The sequence below is a fragment of the Saccoglossus kowalevskii genome, chromosome 8 (assembly GCF_978046115.1).
Source record: "Saccoglossus kowalevskii chromosome 8, keSacKowa6.1, whole genome shotgun sequence".
In the NCBI taxonomy this organism is placed as follows: Eukaryota; Metazoa; Hemichordata; class Enteropneusta; family Harrimaniidae; genus Saccoglossus; species Saccoglossus kowalevskii.
The window spans coordinates 383,890-399,249 of NC_140648.1; the positions used below are offsets into that span (position 1 = coordinate 383,890).

Here is a 15,360-nt window from a genome sequence, read left to right on the forward strand (position 1 = left end):
TGATACAGAGGCCGCCTCTGAGGAAACAATCTTAGACTCAAAATCCAAAAATTTGATTAACACAGTGAAATGTAAAATGAAACAAAAATGCACTGATCATTGGCGTTCAAACAGAAGGAAAGATGATACTGTAAAGGGGTTAATTATTCACTGGGTTTTAATTTAGCTTATTTCGCTGACTGGAAAATGCGCTAAATTAAAACCCAGTGAATATGTAAAATTTAGCATAGAACACATTATCTAAATGACGAAACCATGAATTTAAAACCCACTGAATATGCCTGAAATGGTAAATCAGTGAAATTTAAACCCAGTGAAAATTAGTCATTTTACAGTAGCAAATTATGTACATACTCAAAATTTAGGAAAGATTTTTGTTATGAACAATATTTATCAAATGTTGTTAATATTAAACAAAGAATCACTCTAACAAAATTCAGGATAAGCAATCATGACCTTGGTATAGAAACAGGCAGATACACACGCCCCAAAACAACATTACAAGATAGAATTTGTCTACATTGTGATTTGCATAATGTAGAAGATAAAGAACATTTACTAATAGTTTGTCCAAAATACATGACATTATGGCAAGATGTGTTATCACATATAATACTCCCAAAAGAAATCAAAACTAATAATGAAAAATTTCAATTTATAATGACAATAACAGACAAAACCTCAATTAAGCATGTTGCACAATTTATCTTCATGGCATTCCAACAACACACAAAAAACATGTGATTTGAACTTATTATATTTTATTTACTTTTTAAAATTATTACTAACTTGCTATATTTTATTTTTCTGTATTGATTAATATTTCTATTGCTATATACTGAAAGAAATGTATATTTCTAAAGATGCAATAAACAATTATTTTTATTTTTATTATTATTATCCCGTTAAGAACATGTGGCATTTTAGTATTCAAGCATAGCTTTCGTTTTTTTGTTTTTTTTACATGGTAATAATATTCATATTAATATTTCCAGTTTTGTGATATAAATAATTTATTGAAAGTTTGGCGCTCCCATCACAATAAAAGTTTATCACGATACTCTATTCGATGGGGGCCATCTCTGGGGACGGGGGGGGGGGGGTCCGCAGACCTTCAACACCAGGACTTTAAAAGGCATAATTAATTAGTCTCAAAAAGATTTCCAATTGAGAAAGTGATTTTCTTACCAGCTGTATGGACGACAGCGTCGACGCCTCTACAAGCCTTTCGGATGTCAGATAGTTGTGTAATATCTCCTCGAACGTGCACGAGATCGACATAAGTTTCAGTCACCCTTAATTCTTTTATCCATTTGAACGGCCGAATGTCGAAGGCACGGACTTCTCTGACATCTCGGCATCTTTCCATCAATAACTTGACGACATGCTGTCCGACAAATCCCGACGCACCCGTTACCAAGATCACATCACCTTCTTCTTCGGACGACATTTTAAAGTGAGGATCTTAAAGAAAGTTGTTCGACTTTAAAGCAGGATGATCGGCAGACTGTGCAAGGATGTCTGTCGAAAACGTGACGTGAGCCAATTCATTCAAATACTTATTTACATTTGTTCATGCTGAGTTTATTAATCACTAAACTTTCACCTTGGTAAAACCCACCAGTGTGAAGTTGGCACGCAATAAGAGCACGCAATAGAAGTTGGCACGCAATAAGAGCACGCAATAAAAATGGCCGTAAACCGGCATTGTTTGGCGTTTTTTGTGCTGCACATTGGTGGTTGACGAAAATAATCATATTTGGCAACCAAATTTCGTGTTTTTGGTAAGTATCTTCAACGAAAATACAACGAAGCCATACAAGTGCTAAACTCTATCCCAGTGTACTTGGCTGACAGTACCATCGAATAATTAACAGGCTGACAGTACAATCGAATATTAACAGCCTCGTTCGCTTTCAATTTAAATTGCTCATTCAATATTATAAAAAAAAAAAACAATCATAGTTTTACACACTATAAACTAGTTTAAGGCGAACAAACAAAAAACATTGGTTATATATATATTGCGTTTCAAGATCGATGCCCATGTATGAGCAATATTTCACGTTTTGGCAGAACGGATGCAATGGTATTTGTAATTAAAATCAGCTGCAGTCACTGTAAACAAAAAGTTATTTTTGATTATTATAAATCAATCGAGAGAGGGCTAATAACAGATTAAAATAATATTAGTCACAATCCGGCACAAAACGTTGTCACTCTATAACCACGCCCTAAACTTGGCCTATATTTCACGTTTTTGGAACAAAAAATCGTTATTTCATTCAGTCAGAACGGCTGCGGTCACATCACAAACAAATTTATTTTCAAATATTATATATCAATCGAGAGAGGGCTAATAGTAGATTAAAATAATATTAGACACTGTCCGGCACAAAACGTTGTCACTCTGTAACCACGCCCTAAACTTGGCCTATATTTCACGTTTTTGGAACAAAAAATCGTTATTTCATTCAGTCAAATCGGCTGCAGTCACTTCAAAAACAAATTTATTGTCCAATATTATATATCAATCGAGAGAGGGCTAATAGTAGATTAAAATAATATTAGTCACTGTCCGGCACAAAACGTTGTCACTCTACAACCACGCCCTAAACTTGGCCTATATTTCACGTTTTTGGAACAAAAAATCGTTATTTCATTCAGTCAAATCGGCTGCAGTCACTTCAAAAACAAATTTATTTTCCAATATTATATATCAATCGAGAGAGGGCTAATAGTAGATTAAAATAATATTAGTCACTGTCCGGCACAAAACGTTGTCACTCTGTAACCACGACCTAAACTTGGCCTATATTTCACGTTTTTGGAACAAAAAATCGTTATTTCATTCAGTCAAATCGGCTGCAGTCACTTCAAAAACAAATTTATTTTCCAATATTATATATCAATCGAGAGAGGGCTAATAGTAGATTAAAATAGAATTAGTCACTGTCCGGCACAAAACGTTGTCACTCTACAACCACGCCCTAAACTTGGCCTATATTTCACGTTTTTGGAACAAAAAATCGTTATTTCATTCAGTCAAATCGGCTGCAGTCACTTCAAAAACAAATTTATTTTCCAATATTGTATATCAATCGAGAGAGGGCTAATAGTAGATTAAAATAATATTAGTCACTGTCCGGCACAAAACGTTGTCACTCTACAACCACGCCCTAAACTTGGCCTATATTTCACGTTTTTGGAACAAAAAATCGTTATTTCATTCAGTCAAATCGGCTGCAGTCACTTCAAAAACAAATTTATTTTCCAATATTATATATCAATCGAGAGAGGGCTAATAGTAGATTAAAATAATATTAGTCACTGTCCGGCACAAAACGTTGTCACTCTACAACCACGCCCTAAACTTGGCCTATATTTCACGTTTTTGGAACAAAAAATCGTTATTTCATTCAGTCAAATCGGCTGCGGTCACTTCAAAAACAAATTTATTTCCCAATATTATATATCAATCGAGAGAGGGCTAATAGTAGATTAAAATAATATTAGTCACTGCCCGGCACAAAACGTTGTCACTCTGTAACCACGCCCTAAACTTGGCCTATATCTCACGTTTTTGGAACAAAAAATCGTTATTTCATTCAGTCAAATCGGCTGCAGTCACTTCAAAAACAAATTTATTTTCCAATATTATATATCAATCGAGAGAGGGCTAATAGTAGATTAAAATAATATTAGTCACTGTCCGGCACAAAACGTTGTCACTCTACAACCACGCCCTAAACTTGGCCTATATTTCACGTTTTTGGAACCAAAAATCGTTATTTCATTCAGTCAAATTGGCTGCAGTCACTTCAAAAACAAATTTATTTTCCAATATTATATATCAATCGAGAGAGGGCTAATAGTAGATTAAAATAATGTTAGTCACTGTCCGACACAAAACGTTGTCACTCTGTAACCACGCCCTAAACTTGGCCTATATGTCACGTTTTTGGAACAAAAAATCGTTATTTCATTCAGTCAAATCGGCTGCACTCACTTCAAAAACAAATTTATTTTCGATTATTATATATCAATGGAGAGAGGGCTAATAGTAGATTAAAATAATATTAGTCATTGTCCGACTGATTATTTGCTGATTATTTCTGTTTTTGAACTTGCATTAACTTGTTTCAAAATGTGTCAACCACGCAAATTCACATAGTGTATAATTATTTTCAGTTTGTTGCTGTATTTGGAGACTCGCAAATGCGTTCAGTGATAGAAGGACTTGTATTGCCACCGATTGACTTAAAGTTGGAGTATGGATTTAATTCTACTCCTGGTGGTCGGTGCAAAGACATCTTAGTTTAAATGGAACATTCGTCACTACCAAAACATCCGGAGTTCGTAGTTATCCAGGCCTGCACAAATGATCTTAATGGAAGAGAAGGTTATGCACAAGGGATTACAGATTTAGAAAACTTGCCCCGAGCAACTAAACGTAAATTTCCGGGAGGTCGGGTGAGTACTGAACAATTTTCCGAAATATCATTACGATTCTGTGTGCGTAAAATGATTCGCGATTTCCCTTATAATACTGGCACCTTATACAGTTGAATTACACTTCAATCATTTTACTATTCAAAAAAAAATCCATTAGTTCATACTTTTACATTTCTCGTAAATGATAATAGAAAATCTTTTTCTCTTTCCATGGGCCTAGCAACCCATGCAGAATCTGGCCGGTTTATGGCATGAATGTCACAGTTATTTATCCTCTATTCACAAGTTTATTTTAAATTATAGCGGATTAATCAGAGTAAAAGATGCTATAAATCCGTTTATGCACTTTATTGGTGTCGGACTGACACCGTTTCAAACAAAAAATGTCGTGTCGCGTGGATCAATCCCCATCAATGCGTTATATATTTATCGTCATTATATTATATCATATCAACTGTATTTCTAATGTATTTTCGAGACCCAGACACTTTAAATCTTTTAAAATATCGGTTAAGCCATGGAGCTAAAAACCAAGGAGCTTGCTCCATGGTTAAACGAAATGGAATTAACTTATATAATTTAACTTGCATGTTACTCACGTTATACTAGTATTATATAACACGTTATTATGATATACTAACTTTATTATAACTTATGTGTGTGTTCTGGCAGTGAACGGAATATCGTGTTGTAACATGATTAAAATTTAAACTATATGTATATTATTTTTTTACTGTCTATAAACTGTATTATTCTTTATAGTTGTGTGTACCACTGTGTAGAACAGGACGTGTACACGTTAAACCGGCGATAACAGTTCTAAATATGTGATAATAAGTTATCGCCGTCGATCATTCGTTTGTGAGATGTATTCATGTTCATCTTATTTCTAACTCCCGATGTGTATATATTTGTGTGACTGTTTATATTTACCTACGCACGTTGTTGAATTCAACATATTTTTCATATGTGACCGAGAAATGTCACGATTTACTGCGCAATAAAAAAAAATATGGTTAGCTATCTACGTCAACGCCACTGTGGCATTATTAGACCTCATCATATTATTGATACCCCCATGTATAAATTACCATGCCCACCTTATGTCGGTATAGCATTTTCAGTGAGAATCAGATATGAAGCCGCATCACACGTATATAAAGGCTAAATAATCACCACGAATACGTTACCGTTTCCTTCCTATTTGATATGTACCACCTTGGTGATTTATGTGTTTACACTTTATTAATAGATCATGTATGTCGGTATCTTACCGAGACTTGACGAGCGTCGCGGCGATGTTAAAAAGTACAACGCCGCATTTAAAGAAGTTACAGAAAAACATGATATTAGGTTTATTGACGCTACAGAAGAGTTCAACCCGTTCGAGAAAAGTTTGTGGTCAGCTAAGGACGGAGTCCATCTTAGTGACAATTTAGGGTTGCCAAAACTGCTTTCCATTCTTCATCGGAGCATTACCTCATACCAAAGGCCTCCCGAAGAATGGCAAAGTAGTTTGCAGGGCAATTCTATTTGTATTCAGACACCCAAAACACCACAACTCAACATAAAAACGAGTTCATCAATGTCGTCTTTGTCATATTCAATTAATAAGCGTAAAATCAAAACACTGACAAAAAATGAAGATATAAATAATATTACCCCAATGGAAGATCACTTGACGGCGACAATTTCATTCGCCAGGTGAGTACTAATATTAATAAATATTTAACCAATTAATATAAATTAAGAAACTGCAAGAAACAAAGTAACAATTAATGAGCGCAACTTACACAATGATGGCATAAGTTTAATAGTTTCAATTTTGTTTTGTCTATATACACGAAGTGTTAATATGTCGTTGCTTGGTAATACTGATTTATTTCACGTGTCTACTTTTCATCTATTCACTTTAAAGTAAAGTAACCTTGATTATGACGATCGGACGCAGTTTTGGTACCAGATCACTTACAAAACTAAATATTACTTGTAACTGTATTGTTTATTGTAGGTCAAGTGAACACAGTGTATCTGATTTGGTTGCGGTGATTGACCCGAAATATTCGTCACTATATCGAGTGAGTATTTAATGGCAATTGTGGTGTTAAAACAACTGCGTGTATGTGTGTTGTGTAATATAATACAGCCGTACATTCTTTTTCACAATACAGAAGCACGGTGTTAAAAATGATCATCGCACATCGAACCATAGAGCGAAAAACAAGAGCTACCGAAAAACAAATTCTAATGAACGGGAGATTGTCCTAAAAAAGAAGACTTTCAAAAACGTAAATACGATTACATCCTTCAAATAAACATGTAATAATATTCAAGTTGCACTATTTTGTAATGCGGAGATATGATTTTTAACTAATCATAATCTTATTAGATCGTTTTTTATGTTTATAAGCTCTTTGTGTCTCTGGACTATTCACTGGAGGGGGAACAAAGAGAGACAACGGTAAACTACAGACAAACAATAGTACGAAATACAACGAAGGACGAGGAGTCATTAAATACTGGTAATCATTGTGAGGTAGGACAAGAAATTAATAAATTATTTGGGGGAGATAGATTGTATCACACAAAGAATCGTCATCGAAGTATGGACTACGCTGAGTTTGCCCAAGCAATTTTTAAAGCTCGCCATCATTTTAATAGTCTCGATATTGACAACAATGCAGTGTGGAGGTTTGTAGCAAACGAATTGAAGTGGCCGACTCGAAAAGATTGTGTAAAGTATTTCAAACTAATTTGGCGCGAAAATAGAGGACATGTTCAAGAACGAGTAAGCAATATTTTTGAAACAAAGCATTTAGAAGATTGCGAAAATAAATCCATAGCCTGCACAAATCAACCGAAATTGGTCCGCAAGAGAAGAGCTAAATACAGGGAATCGGGAATTTGGTGTACAGACACTAAAAAGATAAAAGCGCGTCATTGTGTGTGCGATAAACCAGATGATGGTAAACTGTATATTGAATGCCAATCTTGTTTAAAAATGGTATCATTTTGAATGTATGAAACTAGATAAAAAATATTCCGGTTCAGAAATAAATTTTGTATGTGGATTGAATGGATGTAATAGGGGGGAATCACTAGTTAACTATAATAAAGATATAAATGTTGATCCATCTCAGGAACGCCAACATAACATGGATGCTGAAGGCAGTCATAATGTTGGTGAACAAACAACTAAACACTCGCCCAATTACCAAAATTGTTTGACGCAATCGGCAATTGAGCAAACCACGACAACGGATTTACATTGCTCAAACCAGAACAACATTTCGAACACAATGAGTCGTTTTCATACTTTCACCACCAAAGTGAGTGCGACGAAAATTTAACAAATTCACTTGTAACTGAAACTAAAATTAAAACAAAAATATACCATGAAAGTACCGTATTGGACGACACTAGTCTACACAATAATAGTCTACAATGTAACGAGGAAACCTTTTCAGATTTTAATGGCGAATGTACTCCAACGAGTCAAATACCAGAAAATGCAATCATAACTACAGACAGACAATCTGAAACTCATGAACAGTGCCACGTAACAAAACGAAGTGCTACTGTAAAAAAAGTTCCTGATCAAACTAGGAAAGAAATGTTTTCATATACGCAAAACGAGTGTCGATTGCACACAACACCGGATAAAAAACATGAAGTGTCCGACGCGGAATCAATGGATTGCAATAGCGACGCTGATATTAGTGCAGAAAATGACAACGAAAACAAAAAGGTGTTATTAAAAAATAAATATCACGACAAAAAGCCACTAAACCAATGTTCAGATTCTGGCATATTGTCTCCACTATCCAATGATACATTTGATGCAATAATGGGAGATTTGAATGTAGACGGATTTTTCAGAGTAACACTAAACTCGGAGCGAGCGACTTTTAAAATCAATGAAAAGGAATGGGACAGTCTTAAAAAAAGGCAGCAAGGTAGGACTTTCCCCCGCGGATTATGGCAACATTTGATTACCAAAGGCATTAATGAATCAAACAGGTATTGCGTTTTTAATTTTAAACGTCACCAAGTATCAATAGCAACATCACGCCGTAGAGTTAATTCCATATTTTCAGCAAAGGGCCAATGTTCATTTTCAGACTGCCCAATTGATGTTAATGTTATAGAGTGACAACATTTTGTGCCGGACTGTGACTAATATTATTTTAATCTACTGTTAGTATTCTCTCGATTGATATATAATATTAGAAAATAAATTTGATTTTGATGTGAGTGCAGCCGATTTAATTATGAATAATGTCGCTTTTTGTGCGAAAAACTTGAAATATAGGCCAAGTTTAGGGCGTGGTTACAGAGTGACAACGTTTTGTGTCAGACAGTGACTAATATTATTTTAATCTACTATTAGCCCTCTCTCGATTGATATATAATATTCGAAGATAAATTTGTTTTTGAAGTTACTGTAGCCGATTTGACTGAATGAAATAACGATGTTTTGCCAAAAACGTGAAATATAGGACAAGTTTAGGGCGTGGCTACATCGTAGCAACATTTTGTGCCGGACTGTGACTAATATTATTTTAATCTACTGTTAGTATTCTCTCGATTGATATATAGTATTGGAAAATAAATTTGTTTTTGATGTGACTCCAGCCGATTTAATTTGAATGAAATAACGATGATTTGCCAAAAACGTGAAATATAGGACAAGTTTAGGGCGTGGCTACATCGTAGCAACATTTTGTGTCGGACAGTGACTAATATTATTTTAATCTACTATTAGCCCTCTCTCGATTGATATATAATATTTGAAAATAAATTTGTTTTTGAAGTGACTGCAGCCGATTTGACTGAATGAAATAACGAGTTTTTTGCCAAAAAAGTGAAATATAGGACAAGTTTAGGGCGTGGTTAGAGAGTGACAACGTTTTGTGCCAGACTGTGACTAATATTATTTTAATCTACTGTTAGTATTCTCTCGATTGATATATAATATTGGAAAATAAATTTGTTTTTGATGTGACTCCAGCCGATTTAATTTGAATGAATTAACGATGATTTGCCAAAAACGTGAAAAATAGGCCAAGTTTAGGACGTGGTTACAGAGTGACAACATTTTGTGCCTGACAGTGACTAATATTATTTTAATCTACTATTAGCCCTCTCTCGATTGATATATAATATTCGAAAATAAATTTGTTTTTGAAGTGACTGCAGTCGTTTAGAATGAATGAAATAAAGAATTTTTGTGCGAAAAACGTGAAATATAGGCCAAGTTTAGGGCGTGGTTACAGAGTGACAACATTTTGTGCCTGACAGTGACTAATATTATTTTAATCTACTATTAGTCCTCTCTCGATTGATATATAATATTCGAAAATAAATTTATTTTTGAAGTTACTGCAGCCGATTTGACTGAATGAAATAACGATGTTTTGCCAAAAACGTGAAATATATGACAAGTTTAGGGCGTGGCTACATCGTAGCAACATTTTGTGCCGGACTGTGACTAATATTATTTTAATCTACTGTTAGTATTCTCTCGATTGATATATAATATTGGAAAATAAATTTGTTTTTGATGTGACTGCAGCCGATTTAATTATGAATAATGTCGCTTTTTGTGCGAAAAAACGTGAAATATAGGCCAAGTTTAGGGCGTGGTTATAGAGTGACAACATTTTGTGCCTGACAGTGACTAATATTATTTCAATCTACTATTAGCCCTCTCTCGATTGATATATAATATTGGAAAATAAATTTGTCTTTGAAGTGACTGCAGCCGTTTAGAATGAATGAAACAGCGCATTTTTGTTCCAAAAACGTGAAATATAGGCCAAGTTTAGGGCGTGGTTACAGAGTGACAACGTTTTGTGCCGGACAGTGACTAATATTATTTTAATCTACTATTAGTCGTCTCTAGATTGATATATAATATTGAAAAATAAATTTGTTTTTGATGTGACTGCAGCCGTTTAGATTGAATGAAATAACGAATTTTTGTGCCCAAAACGTGAAATATAGGCCAAGTTTAGGGCATGGCTACAGAGTAACAACGTTTTTAACCGGATTGTGACTAACATTATTTTAATCTACTATTAGCTCTCTCTCAATTGATATATAATATTGGAAAATAAATTTGTCTTTGAAGTGACTGCAGCCGTTTAGATTGAATGAAATAGCGCATTTTTGTTCCAAAAACGTTAAATATAGACCAAGTTAGAGCGTGGCTACAGAGTGACAACGTTTTGTGCCGGACAGTGACTAACATTATTTTAATCTACTGTTAGTATTCCCTCGATTGATATATATTGGAAAATAAATTTGTTTTTGATGTGACTGTAGCCGTTTAGATTGAATGAAATAACGATTTTTTTGTGCCAAAAACGTTAAATATAGGCCAAGTTTAGTGCGCGGCTACAGCGTGGCAACATTTTGTGCCGGATTGCGACTAATATTATTTTAATCCACTGTTAGTATTCTTTCGATTGATATATAATAATCAAAAATAACTTTTTGATTACAAATAATTAATTACAAATAATATTGCATCCGTTGGGCCAAAACGTGAAATATTGCTCATACATGGGCATCGATCTTGAAACGCAATATATATATATTCATTTTTTTTTGTTCGCCGCAAACTAATATATAATGTGTAAAACTATGATTGTTTTGTTATAATATTGAATGAGCAATTTAAATTGAAAGCGAACGAGGCTGTTAATAATCGATTGTACTGTCAGCCTGTTATTATTCGATGGTACTGTCAGCCAAGTACACTGGGATAGAGTTTAGCACTTGTATGGCTTCATTGTACTTACGTTGAAGATACTTACCAAAAACAATAAATTTGGTTACCAAATATGATTATTTTAGTCATACCATGAATGTACAGCACAAAAAACGCCAAACAATACCGGTTTACGGCATTTTTTATTGCGTGCTCTTATTGCGTGCCAACTTCTATTATGTGCTCTTATTGCGTGCCAACTTCACACTGGTTACAAAACCCATAATGCCTTTGAAACTAGTTCCGTTTTACAACTACGCATGCGCAGATGTTGAAGTCTGTATATTTTTGTCATTTTATTGTGAAAATCGCCAATATTTGTTAAAGGTGTGTAGTTTTAAGCCATCTGATTCTTCATGATGATGGACTACGAGTTAGAGGAGGATAAAATGTAAGTATACTGCCGAGGAGTGCGCCAATCATTGGTATTCACTCACGTAAGTTGCACAGCTGACATAGCCAGCGGTGGCTATTTTTAGTACTTTAAATATACCCATACATTTTCGGCATAAATTATCGCTGAATTTGTTTTGTTTATTGTCACGTCATGTTCAATATAGTCGTATTGGCATTTCATTCATAGCAAGTACCACTGCTGGACACGTTGCGCTACATACTAAAGCTTTGTCATCGGTGTATAGTTGATACATTTAAAAAATCGACTGAGAAATTAGCTGGATTTCGACGAATTTTGTACTCGTATTAGTCGCCCACTGTACTGCATTCAGTGAATACGTGGACTAATACTGCTATTTAAACAAAAAATACAAAATGTACTACGATGATGACGGCGATGACGAGAAACTTCTGGGTGCCGAAGAAGAACAACAACGTGACGAAAAACCACAGAAGCCGTTGTCGAGTTCACGTGGTCGGTCGGCAGGTACGGCCCCTTCGCCTTCTAGTCCCAGACCTTTGCGACATCAGAAACCTGCACCGCGTTCATATTTAGACCCCCTCCGCGACTATCCTAATTTGGATCACGATTGGGATGCATATGAAGATAAAATGTAGGTATTTTTTTTCATGTAAGCATTAACAATTCTCTAGAGTATTTGATATAACACTATTTAACTTTAATATTTCGGTATATAATTAGCATTTGAAAAAGGAAACAACCAAAACGAAATATAATTTTTGTCATATGGTGCCCTTAGAGAAAATTACTAATATATTTACACACAGTATAGCCAAACTATATAAAAACAGTTGAATGTTATATTTTGTTCTTTTATCATTCAATCACTACTTCTGTTACCACTTTTTTATAGATACAAAATATGGTAGATCATGTGACCTTCGTGGGTATCATGTTTCTGCCATGTGTATAGTAGATTATTTTTAGTCCCTGACCTGGCTAATTCCGGGGCTCATATATTAGGTTTTCTGTATGTGCTCATTCATTTATTTGCTCACGGTTACTTCTAGTAACCGTGATTTGCTTCATTATCAGTAAACATTATCTGATTTTAATAAATTATTATTATTATATTATGCTAAATAAAAAAAATATGTTAGGCAATACATTTTTGGTAGGATAGCAATCCTACCAAAAATGTATTGCCTAACATAATGCCTAAAATTATGCGTAATGACACAAGATTACAATGAGGCTGACTTAGTTTATTATCTAGAATTTGGGTCAAAAGACTTTTGTCCAGACACAATTGTATGTAGGTTTTTTAACTAATAATTAAACTAACACAAAGAAAATGATTTCTGATACGGAAAAAAATAAAATTTAAATCTGACACTACATTGTGTTTTTAGAGTACATTGGAACCACTATTTTTTTTGGGGGGGGGGGCTTTATAGGCTACTACATGTATATAATAATAATAATAATAATAATATACTAATATACTAAAACCATGATACAAATCAATAAAGTACTAAAAGTGTGTTGAATAGTTGGCAGAGAGATATTTAGTATTTAGCAGCTGGACCCAGAACATTATTTTCGAAGAGAACAATTTGGCTATTTTCATTTTATTTTCTGTTTTTCCAAATATAATCTTGAAAATAACATGGGATTTTTACAGAACCATCATGGTCTTTGTTTCACACATCACAAAATGACTAATACATTTTGTTGGTTTTAAAAACAAGTAGTATAACTTTCCATGAACAAGATGGAATGATGGAATCTGAACGTTGCTATTTCATGCCCTGTGGTTGAGAGGAAAATAAAATGTTTAACCTTCCATAAAATAAACATACATAATTTTTTACTCCTGTGTGCGAAGCACAAATAGGAGTCTTTGCAGCTACCATGTCTGCACATGTATGTATGTATGTATGTACATGTGTGTGTACACGTCACTGAGCAGAGCTCCTGCAAAAATTGCATATTTCATCGTTTTCATAGTCGTGTGAACTGAATCCTGTTAACTACTTTGTGTGTGAGTACTTTGTGAAGTTACTGGTAGGTCTAACATTGTTATTAGTCCCCGTTCGGACGAAGTCCGAAAACGGGGACTTATAATTCGATCTCCGTCTGTGCGTCCGTGCGTCCCTCCGGAGTCATATCTCAGAATCCCTTGGACCGATTCCGTTCATTCTTTGCATGTGCCTAGTACTTTATCTGGGACATATGCACATGCAGTGGTTTAGCGATTCGATTCAAAATGGCCGACTGGCAGCCATCTTGTATTTTGAAAATGTTGTATTTTGGACATGCTTTGTCAGTTTTCATTCAAATTTGGTACATAGATTATACATGTTAGGATACATGTCCATGACAATTTACAGACCCGCCAGAAAGTATTTACGCACCTGTCATTTGATCGTTTTCGTAACTAAAAATAACAATTCCAGGTAACATGATGTGTTGACTTTAAAATATACTAAATTTAAGAAGAACTAGTGCATTTTAGTCAAAATAAAATGGTTGATTTGTGTTTAGTTTTTTTGTATGTAGACGTTTTTTCAGTGAGCGAAAATCGCCATGGTTAACTCTATGGGAGCGCGCTCATTTGCATATCATTTGCATCTCATTAAAACTTCGCGCCATAAAACATGTGCGATAGTCGTGTCCTTTCTCATGCAAATTTGAACCAATTGGGAAGCTGAAATTATTTCAACACGCGCTTCTGGGCGGGAATACCTGTCAGTTGTAGTTCATGAATATTCCTGTCGAGGTCATAGTGTCAGATACGTAATTTTTATTTACAAACATTGAGCCATGCCGAAAGTTAGGGTATTGTCAGAATTTACTAAAGGGAACATTGAAGCACTGTATACAGAAGGAGTGTCTAATAGGGAAATTGCAAGAAGACTGGGAATTTCTGAAGGCTCCATACGTTTCAACCTGCGAAAACTTTGTCTGCGGGGTAGTATGGGCAATCGTCGTCGATCAGGTCGACCAAGGCGTACAACGCAACGCGAAGACCGGCTACTCATCAGGTCTAGTTTAGCGAATCGGTTTCACACCGCCCGTGATTTGCGTGCCAATTTTAATCAACTCACTGGGAAAAGATTGAGTTTGAGCACTAAAAAATCAAGACTATATAAGGATGGTAATCTTCGCGGCTGTGTTGCAAAAAAAAAACCTAAACTACAACCTCGACACATCGCACCGCGGTTGCAATTTGCCAGACAACACATCGACTGGACTCCGGCGCAGTGGGCTCAAGTTATCTGGTCGGACGAATCAAAGTTTACGGTGTTTCGTAGCCGTGGAAGATTATTTGTACGTCGGAGACCAGGTGAAGAGTACGAGCTGAAATGCATTAAACCTACAATACAATTTGGTGGTGGTAGCGTCATGGTGTGGGGATGTTTTTCGGCTACCGGCTTAGGGTCGCTGGTCCGTGTACCGACGACCATGAACCGATGGAAATATTTGGATATCCTGCAAAACGAAATGATATCGTCGGCACTAAGACTCGTTGGACCCAATTTTCATTTCCAACAGGATAATGCCCCCGTCCACACAGCATTGGCAGTGAGGGATTTTCTAAATAATCCACAAGAGTACGGATATTTTTTCGACAACTTTACCACTTTGAATTGGCCTGCACAGTCTCCAGATTTGAATCCCATTGAGAACCTCTGGGAGTTGATCGATTTAGAGGTGCATTCCCGACCAGTTGCTAACATCGAGGATTTATACGCGAGTATAATGGAAG

General features: G+C 35.2%; 2 protein-coding genes across 3 annotated transcripts in view; one reads left to right on the forward strand and one right to left on the reverse strand.

Annotated features, from left to right (window-relative positions):
* The window catches only part of LOC100370123 (3 beta-hydroxysteroid dehydrogenase/Delta 5-->4-isomerase-like), a 52,457-nt gene extending 50,877 nt beyond the window's left edge, over positions 1–1,580 (reverse strand). Inside the window, exon 1 of the mRNA XM_002738623.4 lies at positions 1,189–1,580. Coding sequence (XP_002738669.1) covers positions 1,189–1,450 — 262 coding nt within the window. The 5' untranslated portion in view covers positions 1,451–1,580. The remainder of the gene's footprint in view (positions 1–1,188) is intronic.
* Positions 1,581–11,458: 9,878 nt separating this feature from the next.
* Positions 11,459–15,360, forward strand: part of LOC100370426 (PRKCA-binding protein-like) — a 31,783-nt gene continuing 27,881 nt past the window's right edge. The window contains exon 1 of one of the 2 annotated variants that reach the window (XM_002738625.4): positions 11,459–11,621. In XM_002738625.4, coding sequence (XP_002738671.1) covers positions 11,587–11,621 — 35 coding nt within the window. In that variant the 5' untranslated portion in view covers positions 11,459–11,586. Of the gene's footprint in view, positions 11,622–11,746; positions 12,241–15,360 lie in introns of those variants that run through there. The other variant, XM_078012556.2, reaches the window with a different exon arrangement.